General features: G+C 33.9%; 2 protein-coding genes across 2 annotated transcripts; both read right to left on the reverse strand.

Annotated features, from left to right (window-relative positions):
• Positions 1 to 4,251: 4,251 nt before the first annotated feature.
• LOC136803199 (solute carrier family 22 member 18-like) lies at positions 4,252 to 17,175 on the reverse strand. The gene is made up of 8 exons (XM_067059932.1): positions 16,931 to 17,175; positions 16,507 to 16,750; positions 16,293 to 16,331; positions 15,658 to 15,873; positions 7,741 to 7,946; positions 7,197 to 7,298; positions 6,467 to 6,599; positions 4,252 to 5,781 (listed from the first exon to the last, which is right to left on the reverse strand). The coding sequence occupies exons 1-8, from the start codon at positions 17,123 to 17,125 to the stop codon at positions 5,603 to 5,605; spliced, it is 1,314 nt and encodes a 437-aa protein (XP_066916033.1). The 5' UTR covers positions 17,126 to 17,175; the 3' UTR covers positions 4,252 to 5,602.
• Positions 17,176 to 19,232: 2,057 nt separating this feature from the next.
• Positions 19,233 to 22,733, reverse strand: LOC136803200 (transmembrane protein 205-like). Its single transcript, XM_067059933.1, has 3 exons — positions 22,474 to 22,733; positions 20,417 to 20,580; positions 19,233 to 19,736 (listed from the first exon to the last, which is right to left on the reverse strand). The coding sequence occupies exons 1-3, from the start codon at positions 22,661 to 22,663 to the stop codon at positions 19,452 to 19,454; spliced, it is 639 nt and encodes a 212-aa protein (XP_066916034.1). The 5' UTR covers positions 22,664 to 22,733; the 3' UTR covers positions 19,233 to 19,451.
• Between the last annotated feature and the right edge of the window lie 220 nt (positions 22,734 to 22,953).

Genomic DNA, 22,953 nt, shown 5'->3' on the forward strand with positions numbered 1-22,953 from the left:
CTCTATCTCGTCCCGTAAAAATCAGATTTCTGTATTGGGGAAATTCCATTCTGTCGTTTTTAGGGAAAAATAGCATTTTTCCTAATAGCATTTTCTTATTATTGTTGCCATTTTTTTTCTTTTTAATTTCGCTTAGCGAAAGTATTACGATAGCCTTTCTGCGGTGTCCTCGGAAAAAAAATTAGAAAACGAAAGTGCTTGATACGGTGGACGAACTCACTAAATTTAATTTACAAATTACACGCTCGTATAACCACGGACGATTTTCGCGGGTTTTCTTTGGATGACGTCGTATATGTTTGTGTCTTTAGCTCCACAGTTTTGATTTTTCTTTATTTTCTTATAAGCATATACTTTATAAGAATCAAATCAATAACTCTTGATAGACGGTAATATACCTTACGGTAATTAGTTCTTACAAAGTAAACAAGGGATGGCACACGATATGAGCTTACTTATTTTTCTTATAAGCATATACTTTATAAGAATCAAATCAATAACTCTTGATAGACGGTGATATACCTTTCGGTAATTAGTTCTTACGAAGTAAACAAGGGATGGCGCACAATATGAACACATTTATTTTTCTTATAAGCATATACTTTATAAGAATCAAATCAATAACTCTTGATAGACGGTGATATACCTTTCGGTAATTAGTTCTTACAAAGTAAACAAGGGATGGCGCACAATATGAGCTTACTTATTTTTCTTATAAGCATATACTTTGTAAGAATCAAATCAATAACTCTTGATAGACGGTGATATACCTTTCGGTAATTAGTTCTTACAAAGTAAACAAGGGATGGCGCACAATATGAGCTTACTTATTTTTCTTATAAGCATATACTTTATAAGAATCAAATCAATAACTCTTGATAGACGGTGATATAGCTTTCGGTAATTAGTTGTTCCAAAGTAAACAAGGAACGGCGCACAATATCGCGACCTTGGAATAAAAGGGTTCTATTTGACATTTTCTTTGATTTTGTTAAAATCGTTTTGAAAAAATTGGATGAAAAATAACCTGGTTCCACATTGTTGTTAACCTAAAAACCATGCTTTTCTGAAAGATTGTGTCCTATAACTACAAAAAAATCAATTTAAATGTTTTTACATTCATTTCCCCTGTTTTTATTAAACAATGATTTTTCGGATAGAACCTTTTTATTTTTATTTTTCCCAAAATTGCTAGAATAAAAAGGTTCTATTGTCAATTGTTCTTAATTTCTTAAGGGTAGTTCGTACCATACGTCTTATATTCAATTCTTTTGTCATTTCCACCAAGGACACATCTAAAGAAATGCATACAAGTGCATTAAAAGTGAAATTTGGGTGTTTTTCAATTATTCTGCTAAATGGAACCTTTTTATCCAAATTAAATAGAACCTTTTTATTTTTGTTGCTTCTTACCGGGAGAAGATTGCACGATTGGCAAAATAACGTCTAAAAGGTTCTATTTGCCTGATAGAACCTTTTTCTTCCAACGAAAAAGTCAAAATTGGGGATAGAACCTATTTATCTTCTCAATTTTGAGAAACTGAAAAAAGTAAACAGTAAAAGGAGTTGACAAAATGTTTCTCTATGCCCTCAAGATTTCATTTATGCATAAAACTCAAAAAGTTGAAATTTTGCGATAGAACCCTTTTATTCTAAGGTCGCGATATGAGCTCATTTATTTTTCTTATAAGCATTTACTTTATAAGAATCAAATCAATAACTCTTTATAGACGGTAATATACCTTTCGGTAATTGGTTCTTACAAAGTAAACAAGGGATGGCGCACAATATGAGCTTACTTATTTTTCTTATAAGCATATACTTTATAAGAATCAAATCAATAACTCTTGATAGACGGTGATATACCTTTCGGTAATTAGTTCTTATAAAGTAAACAATGGATGGCGCACAATATGAGCTTACTTATTTTTCTTATAAGCATATACTTTATAAGAATCAAATCAATAACTCTTGATAGACGGTGATATACCTTTCGGTAATTAGTTCTTACAAAGTAAACAAGGGATGGCGCACAATATGAGCTTACTTATTTTTCTTATAAGCATATACTTTATAAGAATCAAATCAATAACTCTTGATAGACGGTAATATACCTTTCGGTAATTAGTTCTTACAAAGTTCCCCACTCGATTCGTTACCTTTGAGAAAACTGGGAAGTACATTAGTGCAGGATCCGTTGATTCATTACCCATAAGTAATACGCACTTGATTTCACACAGTTCTTACTAAGTAAACAAGGGATGGCACACAATATGAGCTTACTTATTTTTCTTATAAGCATATACTTTATAAGAATCAAATAAATAACTTTTGATAGACGGTGATATTACCTTTCGGTAATTAGTTCTTACAAAGTAAACAAGGGATGGCGCACAATATGAGCTTACTTATTTGTCTTATAAGCATATACTTTGTAAGAATCAAATCAATAACTCTTGATAGACGGTGATATACCTTTCGGTAATTAGTTCTTACAAAGTAAACAAGGGATGGCGCACAATATGAGTTTACTTATTTTTCTTATAAGCATATACTTTATAAGAATCAAATCAATAACTCTTGATAGACGGTGATATAGCTTTCGGTAATTAGTTGTTCCAAAGTAAACAAGGAACGGCGCACAATATGAGCTCATTTATTTTTCTTATAAGCATTTACTTTATAAGAATCAAATCAATAACTCTTTATAGACGGTAATATACCTTTCGGTAATTGGTTCTTACAAAGTAAACAAGGGGATGGCACAATATGAGCTTACTTATTTTTCTTATAAGCATATACTTTATAAGAATCAAATCAATAACTCTTGATAGACGGTGATATACCTTTCGGTAATTAGTTCTTATAAAGTAAACAATGGATGGCGCACAATATGAGCTTACTTATTTTTCTTATAAGCATATACTTTATAAGAATCAAATCAATAACTCTTGATAGACGGTGATATACCTTTCGGTAATTAGTTCTTACAAAGTAAACAAGGGATGGCGCACAATATGAGCTTACTTATTTTTCTTATAAGCATATACTTTATAAGAATCAAATCAATAACTCTTGATAGACGGTAATATACCTTTCGGTAATTAGTTCTTACAAAGTTCCCCACTCGATTCGTTACCTTTGAGAAAACTGGGAAGTACATTAGTGCAGGATCCGTTGATTCATTACCCATAAGTAATACGCACTTGATTTCACACAGTTCTTACTAAGTAAACAAGGGATGGCACACAATATGAGCTTACTTATTTTTCTTATAAGCATATACTTTATAAGAATCAAATAAATAACTTTTGATAGACGGTGATATTACCTTTGTTTATTAGTTCTTAAAAATTAAACAACAGTTGTTCTTAAATTGGTCTCTTTTTTAGCGATTTTAAGCCTCGTTGTTCTTGTAAAATTGTTTCATCAAGGCTCGATGTAAAGTAGATTTCAAATTGGCTTCAATCTCTACTTCTTGTTTTTCCTATATAGTTTAAATTCTAGGCGAAATTTTCGACTTTAAGTCGTCTTGTTTCTTATTCCATTAGCCTTCGGGTACGTCCATTCAGCATGTAGCTTGTCATTTCTGGAAAATTTTGTATCGATGTTTTAAAAGACGCTTACCAAAAATAGCCAAAGCTAAAAACAGCGTTGTGCTTCCTTTTAATGAAACCTTTCCCGGTTGACTAGTTGTTGAAACAGATTGCTTGGGGTCCGAAGATGATGGAAGACCCGATTCTTATCCAGTTTGATAGTAGCAACATTTTTGAGAAAACGAGAAATACCCAAAGTACCCTGTGCAGACCCGGAAGAGTTCTAGATATTAACAAAGTAAATTCGTAATTGAAGTAATTAGAACCAGAAGCAGCATGGATCCGTTTTTTGACGGCACATAACCGAACAAATTAGTGGCACGGACTAAATAAATTCAACATGTACAGACCATATTGATGGTTTAGGATCCGAAGGGTTTGAGATAAATCTTAACTTTCTTAAGCAAAACAAGTTAAGATTTGTGTCGCATTAGGAATAACAGATTGAATCTAGCGCTTTCTTCTTTTTTCACGGGGAATATTTTTCGAAATCTGGTGATAGATTTCACTTTCAATATGGTGCTTGTGTGGGCCACGTGTTTAAAATATGGGAAACGAGTGGCGATTTCCCATCCAAGAATTCCAACTCTTGCCACTTTTCGGGAGTTTGAACTTAACTACGTAGATCCTTTCCTTTTAGCACAAGAAAATCGACTAAAAGTGTATTCACTAAGCAATATGTTTCCAGTATTGAAAATATAACTTTTCCAGTATTGTATATTACATTGCTTCTACCTTCAAGAATATCAAAATATAATTTTCACCTATTTCGTACTTAAATAAAATAAAACCCTATTGTGGTGAAAATATGCTCTTCCAGAAAAAACTTTCTCAATAATTTACCCCTCTTGAAGCATCAAATTGAAACATGACGAAATTTGATTCCCGCAGAAAATGCAAATGACACAAAAACATATCCTCGCTCCTGTGAAAAGATTTCACTGTCTGCAATTCGAGCCGTTACTAGCAACCCTGCGGGGCCCAAGGCGCCGAGTATGCACCCGGCACAGTGACAAGCCGTTACTTGCAACCCTGACCCTAACTGATAATCGAATCCTGACCCCCGGAAAATTACCACGGACTAGAAAGAACGAAAAAAATTGAAGGGGCGGAATTGCTGATCGAAACTAGTTTTCACCGTAATAGACTGGAGTCGTTCATAATGCGTGCAATACAGAATTATAGGCGTTATATGATAATAATACGATTATTGTTATTGTTACGGGATTTAGTTTGCATAAACTAAAATTACTAAAGTTGTTCCCTCCATTACTTTTTTGCTTTATTTCTATTATGTCTGAATTATTAGTCGTCTAGCTTGCTAGAACACATAAGTGAACGGCGACGTTTCATATCAGACACATATCTCATATTAGGACGATGTCTCCCTATTGCTATATTGCGCTGATATGAACGAAAACTGTTTTTCTCTTCCTCTTTTTGACCGATCTTGCTCCACATCCGTGTCAATTCAGTGTGAAAAAACTTATGAATCAAAATTGATGAGTGGGCAAACAAAATCAGTCTTATTTGAAAACAAAACCCTTAAGCCCTTAAATTCCCACCTGATAAAAAAACAAAAATACTAATTAAATAACTACAAAACTAATGACTTTCAATTATGATAAATAAATACTTGAATTTAAAAATAAGCAAATTTTCTATCCATATAAAAATGTGATAAAATTGACATAAAATGATGCTTTCAAATCTATGAAAATTTGACGATTAGGACGTTTTTTTTGGTTTAAAAAAAACAACTTAGGTATCATATCAATTGCGATCAAAAATTTTGCTAAAAACCTGTCTTTAAAGTGTCTGAAAATGGCACGAATTTCTCTAAAAGTTTTATCTGAGAATATTCTAAAAAAAGATGATTATCCTAAATTCAGATCATATAAAAGAAATTTAATATAATAGTAAAAATATATAATAAACCCGAAAAATTCTTACAGATTCTGTCAGATTGGTCGAATCAAGAATCCAGTTTTACGAGTTTTCCCAGTTCAAGAATCCCCCTTTTTCATGATCGTATCTTTGCCATAATTAAACAAATAAAAAGCCAGTCCTCCATTTACTAAGGCCCCAACTACACCGAAAACTGGAAATCCCAAATAGCCGTACAAAAAGCCTCCGATAGTAGGTGAAACGGTCCTTATCAAGGAATGTGTTGCCATTAGTAAACCTGTAATAAATGTTGAAAAGATATTAGCAATCTGATGTCTTTCAATTAAAAAACTGGGCATGAAATAGACGATAGCGAGTTTATGCATTTGCACTTTTGAGGACGGTAGAGTGACTGAAGCGTTTTGGAATAACCCGCAGTTTTGACCCGCAAAATCAAGGACGATAAAAGTGCAGATTTACCGTCGCCCTCAGTCAGTCCGGATCTAGACAAATCAGAAACTAACCGTCTCAGTCGCCGAAAAACACATACAAAAAATTCGCTATTATAATAAAACCAATAAAATATCCTTGAATACTTAATCCACACCTTAATTAGCACCTGTCAACATGCTGTCAACATCACGATCTCTTGATAGATAGACCTTTTAATAAATTACGTCACAAACATCACTTGCCTCGTTTTGAAATTATTGCCATGGTGATTAACTCCCAGCGGATTTTATTAAAACTACTTTCTATTCATAAAATATCATTTAATGTCTCAAGGGATATAATCACCATGGTAATTGTTTGAATACGAGGCAAGTGATGTTCGTGACGTACTTTATGAAAAGGTCTATTCAGAAAATAACTTAATTAAAAATCGCTCTCCTGGAAAAACTCAAACAATTTTTTGTTAAACCAATCAAACATTTTTCATTCATTCATTCATTCACTCATTCATTCATTTAACACTTTCTTACCTAAGGCAGCGCCTGTATCCTCACCAGGCACAGTTTTTGTGACCACACTGGTGATGATGACGCTCAAGATGGCGCCTGCCACTGTCAGCGGAACGAGAACGATCAGAAATGACGTAATGCTATTGACAAATACCTAGCAAAATGAAATGCATAATTATGAATATCAAAGGCGTGAATGTCAACTAGCAGAAAAAGGAATAAAATTGACAGATACATAAGAACCAAAGTGGATATAGATACATTTTTCATGTTTTCGATACATTTTTCATGTTCTCGACACCTGTATTTTAACATAATCTCCACTCTATAACATAACTGTCCAATGAATTCAATTTGATTATGGGGAGTCAGGCACTAATAACTGGTCGTGCTTCGGCTGAAAAGTATGCCGTGGTATGGTAGGAAATCCTACCTAGGTAACGCGACATTTCAATAGAATTTCAGCGCTTTACCAATCAGAAGTTTCGCGAGTTTTCGAAAACAATACCAACAATATTTTTTGCGATAATCTATTTTTTTGGCCAGCGATGGCTAAAAGCACGACATCTAGCCCTTCGGGCTTTATAAATCTGTGATAACTGGACCAACAAGAAGCTATGAAGTTGCCCGTTTGTAGGAACTGTGATATAAGCAAAGCTGCTATGTAGAAATAGGAAAAGTTGTGTTTCTGAGGTTCTTAGAAGTAAGAAATTTATAAGATTTGAATTTACAAGAAACTGAGATGACTCACCATGATAAAGTAAGAAGCAGTCAACAAGATTATGGAATAGTTGATCAGAACATTATCAGAATATCGTTTCGTTAAGAATCCAACAATGAATCCTTGGACCAGCTAAAATGAAAAATATTTGGCTGGTCGAAGAATTAGCAAAAAATAAACTGTTGTTTATAGAATGAAAGAGAGCAGTCCATCTCATGTTAGGGATCTGTGAATTTGTTATTCACATTTCATAAATAGGAGGCACCTGAAGGAACTGTGGGAACGTTAAATAGGCACACAAAATACGTTAAAAACAAGATTTTTAACCACGTTCATCCATTACCAATGAATTCTAATACTGAAACTAAATGAAGCCATTCTATTGGTCAGAAGTGACGTAACCCACAAAAGGCCATGTTCGCACGTGACGGTTCCGTTTCGCTCCGAAACGAAATGAAGCCATTCTATTGGCTACATTCAAGTGTTACGTCACTTCTAACCAATAGAATGGCTTCATTCCGTTTCGGTGCGGAACGAACCGTCACGTGCGAACATGGTCTTATTCCAAACTCACCATTCCCATGATACCAACGTACGACAAGACGAGACCATTGCCTTTTGCATCCAAGTGAAAAAAATCCATTGCCACAACGGAAAACATAGCTTGTAAGATACCAATAGGAACAGCTGATATCACTTTGATCATGAACACATACAAGAAGTTTGGAGCGGCGAAGATTGATGAATATTTCTTGAAATCGAACACGGCACCGGATGCCACTGTGGAAGAACGGGAAGTAAATATTGTTAACTGGGAAATTAAATAGCCGTAATGACGGCTGCAAACTCCGGTAATTGTCATGGGTCAGCCTTTCTTAATATGTCTGACATAAAATGTAGAAGAGTATATCCTAGTTAGTGCGAGCGCAAACGCAAACCGAATCGGGAAATCAAACCAGAAAGATCGGGAAATCGAACCCGACTATGGCTATTGATCTATGTATTGATCGGATTTACGCACAATTACAAATGAAAAACACTGATTTTAAGAAACTCCTTAACCGGAGTTAAAAAAACTCGGTGATTCAGTTGTACTTCCGATGTTCAAGTCGTGAGTTGTACAAATCTTATCTATATATATCAAAATTTAGTGAACTACCAAAATGGATAAAATTTGACTTTTTTCAGCGGGCTTTTTTTAGCGAATTGAGAATCTAAAATTTTTGCTTGGACAAAATTTCGCAAATCTGCTTCTTGTTAAACCTAATTCCTTTCATTTTCCCAGAGATTTTAGCAAAAACCCTCATCTTAGAATTGGAAATTCGCGAAAGTTGATTCAATCGAAATCCAATTAAGGTACAAATTGATGCAATTTGAAGAACTGCTCCTTAAAAAAAAAGTCGTTTATTAAAAAAGACGATCCACTACAAACGTTAAGCTCTAAACCGCGGACGTCTTATTTTCAAACCACCTATGGATTTTCGACCTCGTTCTATTGACCATCCTGGATTTTCAACCTCATTTACTGATCCTGGATTCTAATACTCGATAATCAGACTGGATTTTTAATTTTCTAGACCACCCTGGACGTCAACCTCCTCATCATAGAGGGTTTTCTGAATTGACCAAAAATTGCATCATCTGCGTGAATTATCTCGAGTTAGGTAATGAAATCGGCTATACCCGTCTAAAAGTCTTCTATATAGTTTTTTGAGAGCTTTCGAATGGTATACATGATGTTGTCTCAAAAAGAGTTTGAAATTTTCAAAAAATTTTGACCTTAGGGTTTTGCCTGGGGAAAAAAGAAATTGCCCAAAAAAGGGATGTTCCACCAGTGGGATTTTAGGGGATTTTTTCCTGAGGCATAAGCATCCTATAGAGAAGGTCTGGAGAAAGTTTCAGCTATATATTATTTTTTTCCTACAAACAGCCTGTACTTTTGTAACACGACCACACTAAGAGGGTTTTCTGGAATAGCCCATTGAACACTATGATAGATTATTATGACGTGTACTTTTTATGTCCAGATATGACCTTTTAAAAGAATGGTGCGCACTCTTTTTTTATAAGAATAAATTTTTGGTCAGGCTCGACGGTTTTGACACTTTGAGCCTAAATACTACTCCATATTCTGTGCTCATTTCTAGGACAAAACTGTGATATTTTAAGCTTGATACCCTATTTTGACTAACTTGAACTTAATTTGCTTAAAATACAATGATTCAGCGTTATTTCCTTTTGCCCATTTTCGTTTTGTTTTTTCTTATAAAAATAGTGTATATAAAGTCTGTGAAGAATCCTGCAGTATAACACGCATGCGTAGTTTGTCGTACTTTAAAACCACAAGTCGTCAATCTTCGCAATAAATAAAGAGGAATCAAAACATTAGGGCGGACAATTTATCCGGGGTCGAAGTTGTGGATGTCGAAATTTGTCGTTCTTTTTTAAAATTTGCCGTTGTTTTAAAATTTGTCGTTCTTTTAAAAAATGTGTCGTTCTTTTTGTCTATTTTTAGTAAATGCAAGATTAACTCCCTCATATGATGAATCTTTATTATAACAAAAATCAAGAATTAGAAATGTACGGTTTCTATTTTAATTTCTGTGTTATTAAAACTTGTAATTAAGATAGCTTTCGATTGTAAAGTTTGCCGGTACATATTTAGTTATTGACAAAAAAAATTCATAAACCTGAGCCTGAAACATGTACTTTTATGAAGGTTAGTCTTTGAAGTCCTTTCGGCAAAAACAGTTTTATTAGCACTAAAATTTTACATCAACGATTGATGAATCGAAATAAAAGATTGCGAGAGTGCATGTCCTTGTGCTTTTTAGGTCTACATAAGTATGCAGTATGCAGTATACTAATCTCCGAGAATATTCCGATTATTCCACGCATGACACGTAAAAGCTATAGCACAGTAAGAGATCTGCCCAGGTTGATGGGCCGCTTTGATTATCCACAAGATTTTGGATGAATATCAATAAGGAAGTTTGAAGTGCGAAACAATCATAACAAAACAAAATTCAGTCACAAACACAAACAGTAGATCCTAGTCACATTTGTTTTAAACCAAAAAGCAACTTATTCTTGAGTAAGTCAAGATGACGTCATATTTTCAACGGAAGCACTCAAAAAAAGCCGGATTTTGACCTCCGTGTTTCTATTTTTAGTAACAGAGAGGGGGTCAAATCCCGGCTTTTTTCGGGTGTTTCCACTAGAAAAATGACTTACGCATATCAAGAATTGTTGTCTTAGAAGTACATAACAATCTTAAGAATACCTAAAACTTGAGGCTCAGATTTTATGTATTAAATTCACGCCAATATTAAGAACCGTTTTGAATCATGAAAATGTTCTTATAAAAAGTACATCTCTGTCATTTTTCACTTTTAAAAGTCCTGTTAAAAAATAAAAAGTATTTTCTTTATTTGAGGGTTTCATTAACAATTAAACTTTATATGTAGGATAGAAGAATCAAGATGAAAACTATAGTAAGTGTTTGGTGAAGGGGCGAATTTTAAAATGTCATATCTATCACCTCGCTCAGTACTTAAAACACTCTCCAAAAGGAAGCCCTAGAGCTTAGAGCTATAACTGATTCATATTTTAACCTTAAGTTTATACATAACAAGTTTTATTCAAGTCTGGGATCAGCAACTATATTTTACTTTGTGTGAAAGCTTGAAGAATGGGTCTGCTAACATTACTTGCATTCTTGTTCGCATTTTGCATGTGTGAGATTTTATTATCGAGAACATTGGGACCAGGAAATGAACCAATGATCATTGTTGGACTTTATCAACAATGTCCAGGAGATGTGAATATAACTCAATCGAATATTTGTCAAACTACTGTTGAATTTGCTTATCAAAACAAGAAATTGAATTGGAATGAATTCATAAGAGAAAGGGAATTCGATAGAATGGATGGCTTGCTAACCATGAATGATTTTGAATATCAAGTAATAAATTTTTGTCAATCAGACGAAGCATCTAGAATTGCAATGAACTTGAAACTAAACCAGAGTTATTTTGTATCCAATAAAACACACGACCCTCCCCAATGGAACAAAAGGACCATCATATCTTGGGAACACACTTCAAGAATTTTACTAGTTATCATACACGCATCAAAAGAAATTTCAAAATTATTACAAGGAATCTTTTTGGCTGATGACTTCGTTGTTTGGTTGGTAAATACCGAAGTACGAATCTCGAACGACGTCAGCGAACAAAATATACACAGTAACGGAGGAGCTTTTGATGTAAACGCACGAAATCTACTCTTCTTAATCAACAATCAAACAGCAACAAGCTTCAATAACTTAGGTGGACGACGTCCGACAGCTAGTCTAGAACAAATCCGAAATTTCGCAGTTATATATTTGGAGAGCCGGTCACTTTTATACAATTTGGAATATAACACCTTTAAGAATATCTTAGACAAGAAAGCCAAAATGTTAAAATTGTGTCCCAGATTTTATCATTTAAATGTAACAGCTACCAACATTAGCACTGATCCAGTTTTTGAGTATATCGCTTCAATTGAGGACACTCACTTATCAGTACTCATCGGAAGGCCAAGAGACAGTGTAAAATTTCTACAACATCTTACCAACTATATGACAATAAACAACATAACAAAAAAAGTTAAAACTCAATTTTTTTGGGTATTGGACTTACACCAAGAAAATATGCCAAAAGGCCATGAACCTAGTATCGGAATCAACGAATTTGAAATACAGACTTTTAAAAAGAAAGCCAAACCCATTGATATGGAGGGTGTTTTTTTACACATTACTCAACACTTTAACTTGACACGCTTGACAAGAAATAAGAGAATGACTGTTTATAATTGTATGAGTGCATTTGAAAACCATTTCATAAAATTAATTCAAATTATTAAAAATTTCCAAGGTTGGTTACCATTAGGTTTCGACAGATTCAAAAGAGGGTTGATAAAACGAACACGAATGACGTCAAACGAAATGAGAGATCCATATATGGTTCGATTCTCGTTCACAAAAGATTACAAAACGAGTTTCAAGTTTATCCCAGGAACAAACCGATTATTAAAGCATAAAGAAGAGTTAAAATCATGCTCAATCGTTCGTTGCCAAAAAGGCACTGGGAACTACTTTGGTACACTTCCTAAAGACAGGCTTGGAATATGGAGCAATGATTCTATTGGATGGAGCTGTCGGCAATGTCCTGTCAATCACTTTCAACCCAATGATACAAAACTACACAGTTTCTGTTCACAATGTCCAAAGCTGACACTTTCCACCGAAAAGAGAAATGCTTGTTATGACCCTTACATTGACCAATATTTAACATTCCACAACCAGACTGGATTAAAAATCATGATCACATTTTGCTGTATTGGAATTATTTTTACATTCTTCTCAATGGTGGTTTTCGTAAGATATAGGAAAACAGTGATCGTGTTAGGATCAAATTTCAACATCATGCTCGTCCATGGACTTTCAATGGTATTGTTATTTCTCTTCATCCCTTTGCAATTTACAATCTTCAGAACAACACCAGAGACATGTTTGATGGAGCTGTTGGTCACTTCAATGCTGGTGTTTTCGCCATACACATTGATTTTCATTAAATGTCAAAGTCTTTTATTAGCCTTCAATTCGAAACTTCGTTTGAATAAAAAGCAGAAAAGAAATATTTTGATTTCTCAAATATTTCTGGTGTCGGTCTTGTTAATGGTCGACTCCTCAGCGTTGGCAATGAGTACTGTATACAGTGAAGTCAACACAGAGCTTGAATTCGACCATTCTGAATATAAGAAAATATACCGATGCAAGACTCATTCACACTACAATATTCAAATCATTTTGGTCATAGCTTTACATTTGATCTCAACTGTCCAAGCTTATCGTGGTCGTAATCTTCCAGGACCTTTCAATGAAGCAATGCCAATCGTTTATTCATCGTTTACAAGTATCATGACATACATGACCTATTTTCCATTCCAATTTCTTAAGCAAGACAAAGACATCAAAATAGTTGCTCGTGTGTTGATTATAACCATTGCTAATTTGTTATTTGTTTTGATATTTTATGGCAGCAAACTTTACATCATACTTTTAAAACCGAAGAGAAATACACGAGAATATTTGAACCGTGCACTCTTTGAAATTTCTACACGTAAAGCTCGCTCAAAGTTATCATAATTTAAGATAACTTAAATAGGGCGTTATTTTTAATTACATCAGTCTTGCCGAAGACTCGTTGGTTAATAATTGAAAGACCATCATCATCGGGGATCATGCGGTCGTCATTAATCTTTTTATTTAGGGCATTTGTTGCAGCATTGTAAATATGTTCTAAGCTCTAACTTTTTTTCACTCGGTAAAAACATGTTTTTCTTTGCCGAAGACTTTTCCAATGCCCAATTCAATAAGAATGTGTCGTTATCAAAGGCTAAATAACATTTTGTACTATTTCCAAGAGCAACTAGAAACCTTCACAATCCTTCTGGTTTAATCAGAACAACAAAAAAGTGAATTTCACGTATTTGACGAAAAACACATTCTTTAAATCTGATTGGAAGCGTCAAAGCGAGGCACATCGAGAGCTGTTTGCAATCAGGCATCTGTATGACTACAATCATGGTCGATACATATTGAGATTTTAGTGAATTTTAACGTTTTTCAGAATCTCTAAAATTCGGGCGAGAATTGCTATTTTAGTACTTCCACTTTTTTTCATTGAATATTTCGATTTTGGAGGGGTTCGGTGGTTTTTAGGCTATGTTCCAAACCTTATTGGAGCAAATTAATTGAGCTTTTAAATCCTCAGATCCTAAGGTCCCAAGACTTTAAGTCTTATGTTAAAACTCAGAGTTAAAACTCTACTTTCCAACTGTAGTTTAACGCGCTTAAAAATCATTTGTGGTGTTTAAAATTTCACAGGAAAATCCGCTTTGTCTCAGATAATTTTGTCCATGATTGTAGTTACAGATTACGTCTGACACCTGAGCTATAAATTGAAATACGCCAAATCGAAATGTTGATAAAAATTTCCCAGTAAACGCGGAAACAAGAATATTTTTTAAAATGAATTCGTAGAAACTCTTAGAAATCTAAGAAGTTTAATAAGATCATGGAGGATTTCAGTTCACTCTTTTTCTTATAGAACCATAACGTTTATAAGCATAGAAAGGCGCAAATTTTGCAATAAAATAGGCACAGTGCAAAAGCATAGCTCAAAGCTGGTAAAATTCATCATTCAAATTTTAGTTTGAAAATGGGATCGATGAGATAGGGAGGGAGACAACGAATAATTCTAAAATAAAAAACGTAAGAATATGTTGCTTTCGAGTAAGTATGTGACCAACGATGTAAAAATAATAGATAACCAACTACCTCTAGAAGGCACTTCTCCCAAGAGAACAACCATTGTTTTCCTATTGAAATGAGCACTCCTTTAAAAAGCTCTGTGTGCAGTGCGTGTTATGCTTTTAGCTAGATTTTGACACACTTTTTGACATCCACTGAATTGATAGAAAATTTGAATTGTTATTTATACTGCAAATTTTGGAATTATTTTCAAAAGATAAAGGTACCAATCTTTAGACAAATTGACTACGGATCGGCCTGATACCACTTAATCTTCATCTGGATAAATAAACGCTCATAAAATGCTGTTATCTGAAAAATATATGTGTGATTTGAAGTGCGATATCTCACGAATGAAAAGTGCATGAAGGTTACCTGATACAAAATAAATAGATGAATGTTTATAGAACAATAATATCTAATTAAAAAATTCCTTCTGTGAGGCTGCCTATAGGAAAATACACTTTTTCTAACCCAAATTTTGGAAAAATATACATCACGTGATCGATTCTGTCCAATAGAAGGTTGCAAATGAAGCAAGTTTTTAATTAATTGCACTTTTTACGATGCAAAATGTCATTAATATTTTTACAACCGTAACACGGGTGTTTTTTGAGAATCAAGGCAAGTTGGTTATCTATTATTTTTACATCGTTGATGTGACCAAGCATAATTTGAGGCTGAAAACGAAATTTAGCTAAGCAACAATGGGCTATTCCAGAAAAAAATTGTACCCCCTATGTTGAGGAGGTCTTTTTTCAAAAAGACGTTCCCCCTGGATTTTTTCTTTATTTTTCAGGACCCCTTGGATTTATTTCTCCCATTTTTTGAACCACCCTGGATTTTCGAGCTCGTTATACTGACCACACTGGATTTTCTATCCAATTTTACTGACCACCCTGCATTTTTTATTTTCCAGACCACCCTGGACGTCACACCTCCTCAACATAGGGGATACAGACTATTTCTGGAATAGCCCATCAAACAAAAACCGGTTCACAAATTATACTGAAAACCACAAGGAGACATTTTAAGGAGACTGAGAAAATACGAAAGCTAGCGCCTAGCCTTGGCTTCTAGCATGGGAATTTTTTGTAAAGACTACTCAAAATATTGCGTACATCAACAAACCTTTAATCTCTGTCTTTTCGTCAACCTCTTTAATGAGTTTTGTGTTTGCCGGTATGAATAAAACCACCAATACAATACTGACAATGGAACCGAAAGCGGCCGTTGCGGCGGCCGTCTGCTCTGAAAAGCGGTCGGTAATAAACCCACCCATGAGTGGGCCGATCACCATGCCAACGCCGTAAGATACACCGAGACGACCAATAGCACTTGCGCGTTCTGTAAAGAGAAAAAAAAATTTGGACGTTAGTCTCTAGAGGGGTCAAGACCCCCATTTAGGAAATACATTTCCACCTTAGGAAATTCGATATAGTACCACAAGAAAATTTCAAAATTTTCAAAAAGAAAAAATTTTGAAATTTTTGTCAAAGAAATTCGATTTTTCTCAAATTTGCCAAATATTCATATCTGACAGGGTCCATTTTTCAAACTCCAGCGGAACGTTCCCATTGGCCGTCAAGGTCAGTGCCCCCACCCCCCGGGAGTCACTTGCATCACTTCTTGATTACACTGGACATAAACAAGTGCTATAGGTGCTACAAGCGCTATAAGAACCATCAAAAATGGGAGTAAGGGACTAGGGCTGCACAATTTTTTTTGGAAAAAGTCTAATGACATACAGAATAAGATGACCTTACCATTGTCAGAAGTGATGTCTGTTAGGACCATCTGTGAACCTGCAGATGAAAAATATAAACTTTTCTTTTAAAATGAATGACAATTTCCCATTCGCTGCAAAAAAGAGTCGAATAGACTTTTCGAAATCTTAGCGTTTTGTTTTAAAAGAATTAATTTGAAACATGAAGGCCATAAATAAGTGATAATTGATTGAGATTCAATTTTTATCCTTACCTTGCATACAATGCATAGCAATTGACGGTAAGCGTGATAAAAACAGGACCGGAATACTCGCTGCAACAGCTAATAATCCATAACTTGTGAAACATGCAAAGAAGGCTAATATCAGGGAGTATTTGCCACCAAATAAATCGCCAAAACGCCCGTAGACAGGCCCACCACAAAGTTGAACAAAAGCGAATGTTGATTGTAGTATACCAAATGTTTGTGTGTCCACACCAAGTTTTCTGGTCAAATACTGAGAGAAAGAAACACAAGTTATGTTATAAACACTAAGCTTTGTATTCATGATATGCACCACTGGAAAGTCTTCTGAGAACTTTTAAAATGTTCCACCCAATACGTCACTTAAACAATTGAAAAAGTGACGTATCGTGTGTACTGGTTCTTATAAAAACTGAAAGACACATCAACATACCGGTAATACTCCAATTTGTATCCAATAACATAACGCATAAAGCACAATATTAAAATGCGTCATGTACATGACAAACGTTTTCTTGTTTAAGCCAAACATATTTTTGTCTGTAGATGAAAAAGAAATTGATTCTATTGTTGATTCTTCTTCAGTTTTCTTTTCTTCTTCTTCTTCTTGTCTGCTTTTACGCATCATTTTGTTGTGTTTTCATGTGTTTCTGATTGTGATTTTTTTCTCTTTTTATTTCATCTGAAAAATATATAAAATGAATAATAGTAAAAATATGATGGTTCCCATCTCCAGGTTATTAAAGCAAAATATATCACTTCACCCAAAAATTAATATTCAACTAATAATTCCGAAAAATTATATCTTTTATTTTAGAATCAGAAAACTAGCAAATAAATATAATCACAATATATCTACAAAAATAAAAATAACAATATCTTCAAAAATATATACTCTATCAAAAGTGTAACAGGAATTTTGGAAAATTTTGTGTGGGTTCTTCTGTTGAATTAATTATTGTGAGAGTTTGTTTTTAAAGAAAAAGGCAAAAATTTGAGATCTTTAAAAAATATACCCTATCATGAGTGCAGGAATTTTGGAAAATTAATTATTGTGAGAGTTTGTTTTTAAAGAAAAAGGCAAAAATTTGAGAAAACCAATAATTTAATCTCGTGAGCCTATCATAAAAAAATCTCATTCAAAAAATATTCTTCCATCTATAAAGGTGGCACGAATACCTACAACATCGCTATCAGATTGAACAGCCAAAGAAGAATTCTTAGTATGACATTTTAAATGAAATATTTCTTTATTTGCTGCCTGTCTGGAAATTGGTCTGAAGAACTTTATCTCGTTCTGTATCCATAAATTAATGATATCGATCAATGATTGGTATTGTGCGATATCTGAGCATATAGTGCACATCAACATGGTAGCGACTCTAAGAAAAGAAAAGTATTTTAATTGCAAGAGAAACTTTCTTAGAAATGCAGTTTCATGTATGGTGTTAATTTTGTCCCATTTTTGACCTTTGTTCCTTGCAATTTCCGATGATTTTTCAGATTTTGCGGATTTTTTTCACACAGCTAATTGGCAGAAAAATTTTATGATAAACAAAGACATAATAAAAAAACAATATGTACGAGCTTGATTTATTAATATTAAAAACAGTTTTTTCTCAGATCTGTTATCATTTGGAGGCTGACAGAATAAACTACCTTATTACATGAACAAAATAAATATGGAAGTATTTAACGGCCTTGAAATTAACACGCGAAAATTAACACAAATTTTATTTGCTTTTTCAATGACCCCACGGCTGGTTTTAATCAAGGGGGTTTCTATTAACACAAAAAATTTCAATTCGTGTTAAATACTTCCATATTTATTTTCATGTAATAAAGTATAACAGATATTTCACTATTCCCAGAAATAAGCTTTAAACACAGAACTCACCCTGTCAATTTAGATGAAAATGCAACAATATCAATGACTTGAGATATCAAAGTAGAACATGTTTGAATCATATTTGCTCTTTGCGTAGAAATCAATACATCCAAGTCATCCACTACAATTAGTTGGTAATGATTTGTTTGTGTATGCGTAAGTCCATTCAATAAACATAAACATTCTTTCAGAGTCTTTGGATAGACAATTTGTATTTTATCCAATACATCTGTTGATGGTTTCTGTCTGCAGCCATGGAAATGTGGTAATTTCTGAATTGGATTACAACTGATAAAAAGTACGTCAAAATCCTGTTCAGCCGCTCTGAAAGCCATTTCGAATAGTAAGGAGGTCTTACCACATTGCTTTGGCCCAGTAATCATATATTTATAATTATGATGATTATGGAAAAGTTTATGATGTACATCTGTTTCACCTTCAAGGTCATTCATTAAAAACATTTTCCTGTAGATTCTGTCGGTAATTATTTTATCCATTTTTTTTTTAAAGAATTACTGTGTAAAAAATCAAAATAGAATTTTAAAATAATACCTTAAGGGAATAAATTTTGGCGGATGGCACAAAAAAGTTTTTCAGAGGGAATTTAATGCCCCAATTTAGGGCCTAAATAGTCTGAAATAGTGAAAAATTTCAGCAAAATCCGCCAAATCCACCAAAATTTCTTTCCGCCAAAATTTCTTTCCACAAAAATTTCTTCCCTAAAGTTTGCTTGCAGAGTGGAAATTTCTTGTTAACATGAAGTTAGTTAAGTACACTAATAATGGCAATTTTTGTTCTAATAGCTTTTGATTTAAAGCGTGTTTGAAATCACAAAAAACTAGGTATGTCAGTTAATATAAGTCAACATAAAGTTGTTTTGAAAACATACTGAAATATTAGATTAAAATTCTACATTATCTAAAAATACAAAAAAATATCAACAAAGCTTATCAAAAAAACAAACAAAATTTATTTAAAACCATTGACACTCTTTCTTTGTATACAAACTTGAAATTAAAGTAAAAACCTAACTACAAATTAAGAGTGTAAATATGATGGATAAATTCTAAAAAGAAATATGACTTCCTAAATACCAAAGATGGTATGTAGAGAAGCACATGTTAAAAAGATTCAATATAGCTGAAAGTGAGTGAGCTTTCACAAACTCTTTCTTGATTACAACATATTTTGGGTCAGTCAAAATGTTTTTATCTTTAATAGATCCAGGTTCATTTCCCAAGCCACGATCTCCTTCAAAATCTTGCATGATTTTACTGGTATTTGTCACCCAAGGCTTCACAAGAAAACAATTCATACCAACACAAGCCAAACTAGCAATCAAACCGTTTCCCTGTTTATTAAAAAAAAGATGAAGATGATGTGAAACGAATTCACTAAACCAACAAAATACAAATTCTAAAAATTATGTCAAATGTCTTACCATAAATCAGTGTAGTGTCAGCTACCAACCTCTAATTCCAAGATAAAATGAGAAAGAGTGGAATCACCAAAAATAGTCTTTTCTCTCTGGTTACAAGTGAGTTACAAGTGAAGAATAATAATCTATCCAATCAGTGTTTCTCAGTAAAGGTGAGGAAATTAATTAAGAAGCTAAACAGACAAAGACCAGCTTATAACCAACTTTCATGGGATTAATTTTCGCGGTTGAGCTCATCCTCAAAATTTTAAGATTGCAGGGACTCAATTTTGCAGATGACTCTATTGTTGTGAGATAATATTTTCACGATTTTGTGCTATTTTGCTATTTCACTGCCAAACTATGCATGTTGTTTGTGAAATATGCATTATTAGCGCTTTTTTGATGGCAGTAAACATGTTAAAAGTGTTTTTTTGACATTTTTGGAATTTAATTCAAAGAGATTTTACAGAATAGACTTTTTCAAATTTCGCTAAATCTGCAAAATTTAATGCCCGTGAAATCAATCCCATTAAAGTATTATGTGAATGCTTCATTGTAGTGACTTCACAAAATAATTTTGTCAGAGAGGTTGTAATTTATGAAATCCGTACCATGACAGAAGTTTGACCATGCCAAGTCGAGAATGGATGTTTGATCATGAAAGTTGATAACATTGCACTGTTCATAAGAACACCTCCCAAGAAATAATGATCAAATAAAACACGTTGTACTTTGGCAAACCAGTTACGTGGAAGTATTGTGACCATAGTCAAACCTTAGCATAAATAAAAAGAATAGTATAAAACATAATAATTCAGCAACAAAATACATCATCAGAATTTGATGGTTTCATTACAAGAGTTGGTTTGATAGGGTTGGTTGACATAGCATAAAATCAGATATTTTATGCTCCTTCTGTTACCCTTTTGAAAGTGCTTCATTTGACAAATCTGAATACAAGCAGCTCCATTAAAAACACTGCCTACACCAGCCCTCCCAGGCTGCATTGTTTGAGGCGTGCGATAGCACGCGCATGCCTCCACAAATATCTAAAAGCCTCTTAGGAGAGTGATAAATCACACACATTAAATTTTGAGTTTACAGTTAAAAGTAGTGCATCACACACCTTATCACATGCCTGAAACTCCTAAAATTAATGGTTTAGGAGTGTGATTGACACGCCTAGAATTTTTAAATGACGAAGCCTGCTCTCCCAATAGGATAGAAACGAAATTTCTGCATGAAAATAATGCTAATTATCACTAACATAGTAGGAAAAATATATGCAAATGTGCAGCAATCAGACTCTTACACTTTGACATTTTGAGTCTACACCTACTTTTGTGCTTTCCACATTTTTACCAGCGTCTTAGAACATCTTGCGCTAATGTTTTTAACTTTTTATTTTATTTTATTCTTTATGTTTAAATTCACCAAAATGTACATTTTCGTGATTTTAAACAGATGTGATAATTCAATAGAACTAGAATATCAACCAACCAAATTTTGTCACTCAATTCCCGAGACGCTTTGATTTTTAAGGACATGTTTATCTACGCTAATGTAAAAATAATTCTGCACATGTAAATGAGTCAATGTTTGAGGTCCAGTGAAATTTCTGGGAAATATCCTATCCTGCGGTGTGCAGATCTAGGTGGATTCCGTCTCCCCCGTAGATCTTTTTCTTGGGAAGTTGATTTTCAAATTCGTTTTCAAGGTTTGCTTGGCTCAAATTTTTTCCTATATGGCTCAAATTTTAGGCAATTTCCCATAGTTTTTGAAAATGTTAATTTCATTAAAAAGTGCTGGGTTATTTTTTCATGAATCCCTTTAGAAGTCAAGTAAACGATATAGCCCTTTCGCAGCATTAATCTTTGATACGCATTATGGTGGGACGCTAGTGTGACTAACTGTCAATAATGGATCAATCAATAGGCAAAGAACCCTTCTTAAGGAGGAGGAGCGACTATTGAATAACACCTGCAAGAAATATTTTAAGCAGTTTTAGCTAGCCAACCAGCCAGCTTTACCCAAAATTATCTACACACTTTCAGCCTTTCACCTTCTTGCTTTAGTAGTATTAGCCAACAGCAACACCTATATACCTGTCAACACAGCCAATAAAACAACTAGTTTATCAACAACTAACAACACTTAAGCCAACCAGCAAACTTTAGCCAATCTACCCAACCTAAAACCACACTCAGCCATTGTGGTGGTGCCGTGGTATAGTAGTAGTCGACCTTGGCTTCTGTGCAGGAGGCCAGGGTTTGATTCCCACTCACACCAGTTCACTTGGCAAGTGAACGTTCCTTCGCCCGGGTCAACCCATGCCATGTGAGGGGAATTGGGTAGTCAGTTCAAGGGTGCTGACAGGACGCTCATTAGTAAGTGGTAAGCGTTTATTATAGTTGCGAGAATACACCTCTAAAGCCTTCTGCAACTCAACCAAATACAAATACAAATTGGCCCGGCCCAACCTGATTAGCAATTGTCTTTCTTTTGTTGATAATAGGAATCATCAATCGATAATATAATCCATGATCCATCAATTGGTTTCTGATGGTCATCGCATCATTTTCCATTGTATTGACGTATTGAGTGGGAGAGTCTAGTAAGGTCTTATATTTTTACAGCCCAATCTCCAAATTGATAAAAATATGTATACCTGCAACAAATGTAACCCAAAATTGTGATCCAAACCATACTGCAAAAGAGCCAAGATGTCCCAAATCAACAAGCGCTGAAGAGGTATTTTTTGCACTTGTAAGAAAATGAGCTCCACCAACCAGGGCTGTTGATAAAACTATAGTAATTGGTCTATGGTATGGACCAACAACAGATATAATTGATCCCATTATTGAGTAGGTAAGGATGGAAGAAAGATGACACACAAGGTTACAAAGTCACCACAACGCAAAACCAAAAACCGATTTTATATTTTGTTTTGATGTTTTGATTATATAATTTTTTTGAAAGGGCGTTTTAAGAGGGCGTCAGAAATGGGCGTTTTTGGAGCTGTGAAAAAATAGATATTTTCATAAAGTATTGTCAAAATTGATGCAATTTCATATGATTTTTCTTGCTATATAAAAAATTGAAATCTTAAATTTGTATTAGAGAAATCTATTTTTTTTTTTTGTAATTG

Source organism: Clytia hemisphaerica, unplaced genomic scaffold, assembly GCF_902728285.1.
Source record: "Clytia hemisphaerica strain Z4C2 unplaced genomic scaffold, Clytia hemisphaerica genome assembly, whole genome shotgun sequence".
Classification (NCBI taxonomy): Eukaryota; Metazoa; Cnidaria; class Hydrozoa; order Leptothecata; family Clytiidae; genus Clytia; species Clytia hemisphaerica.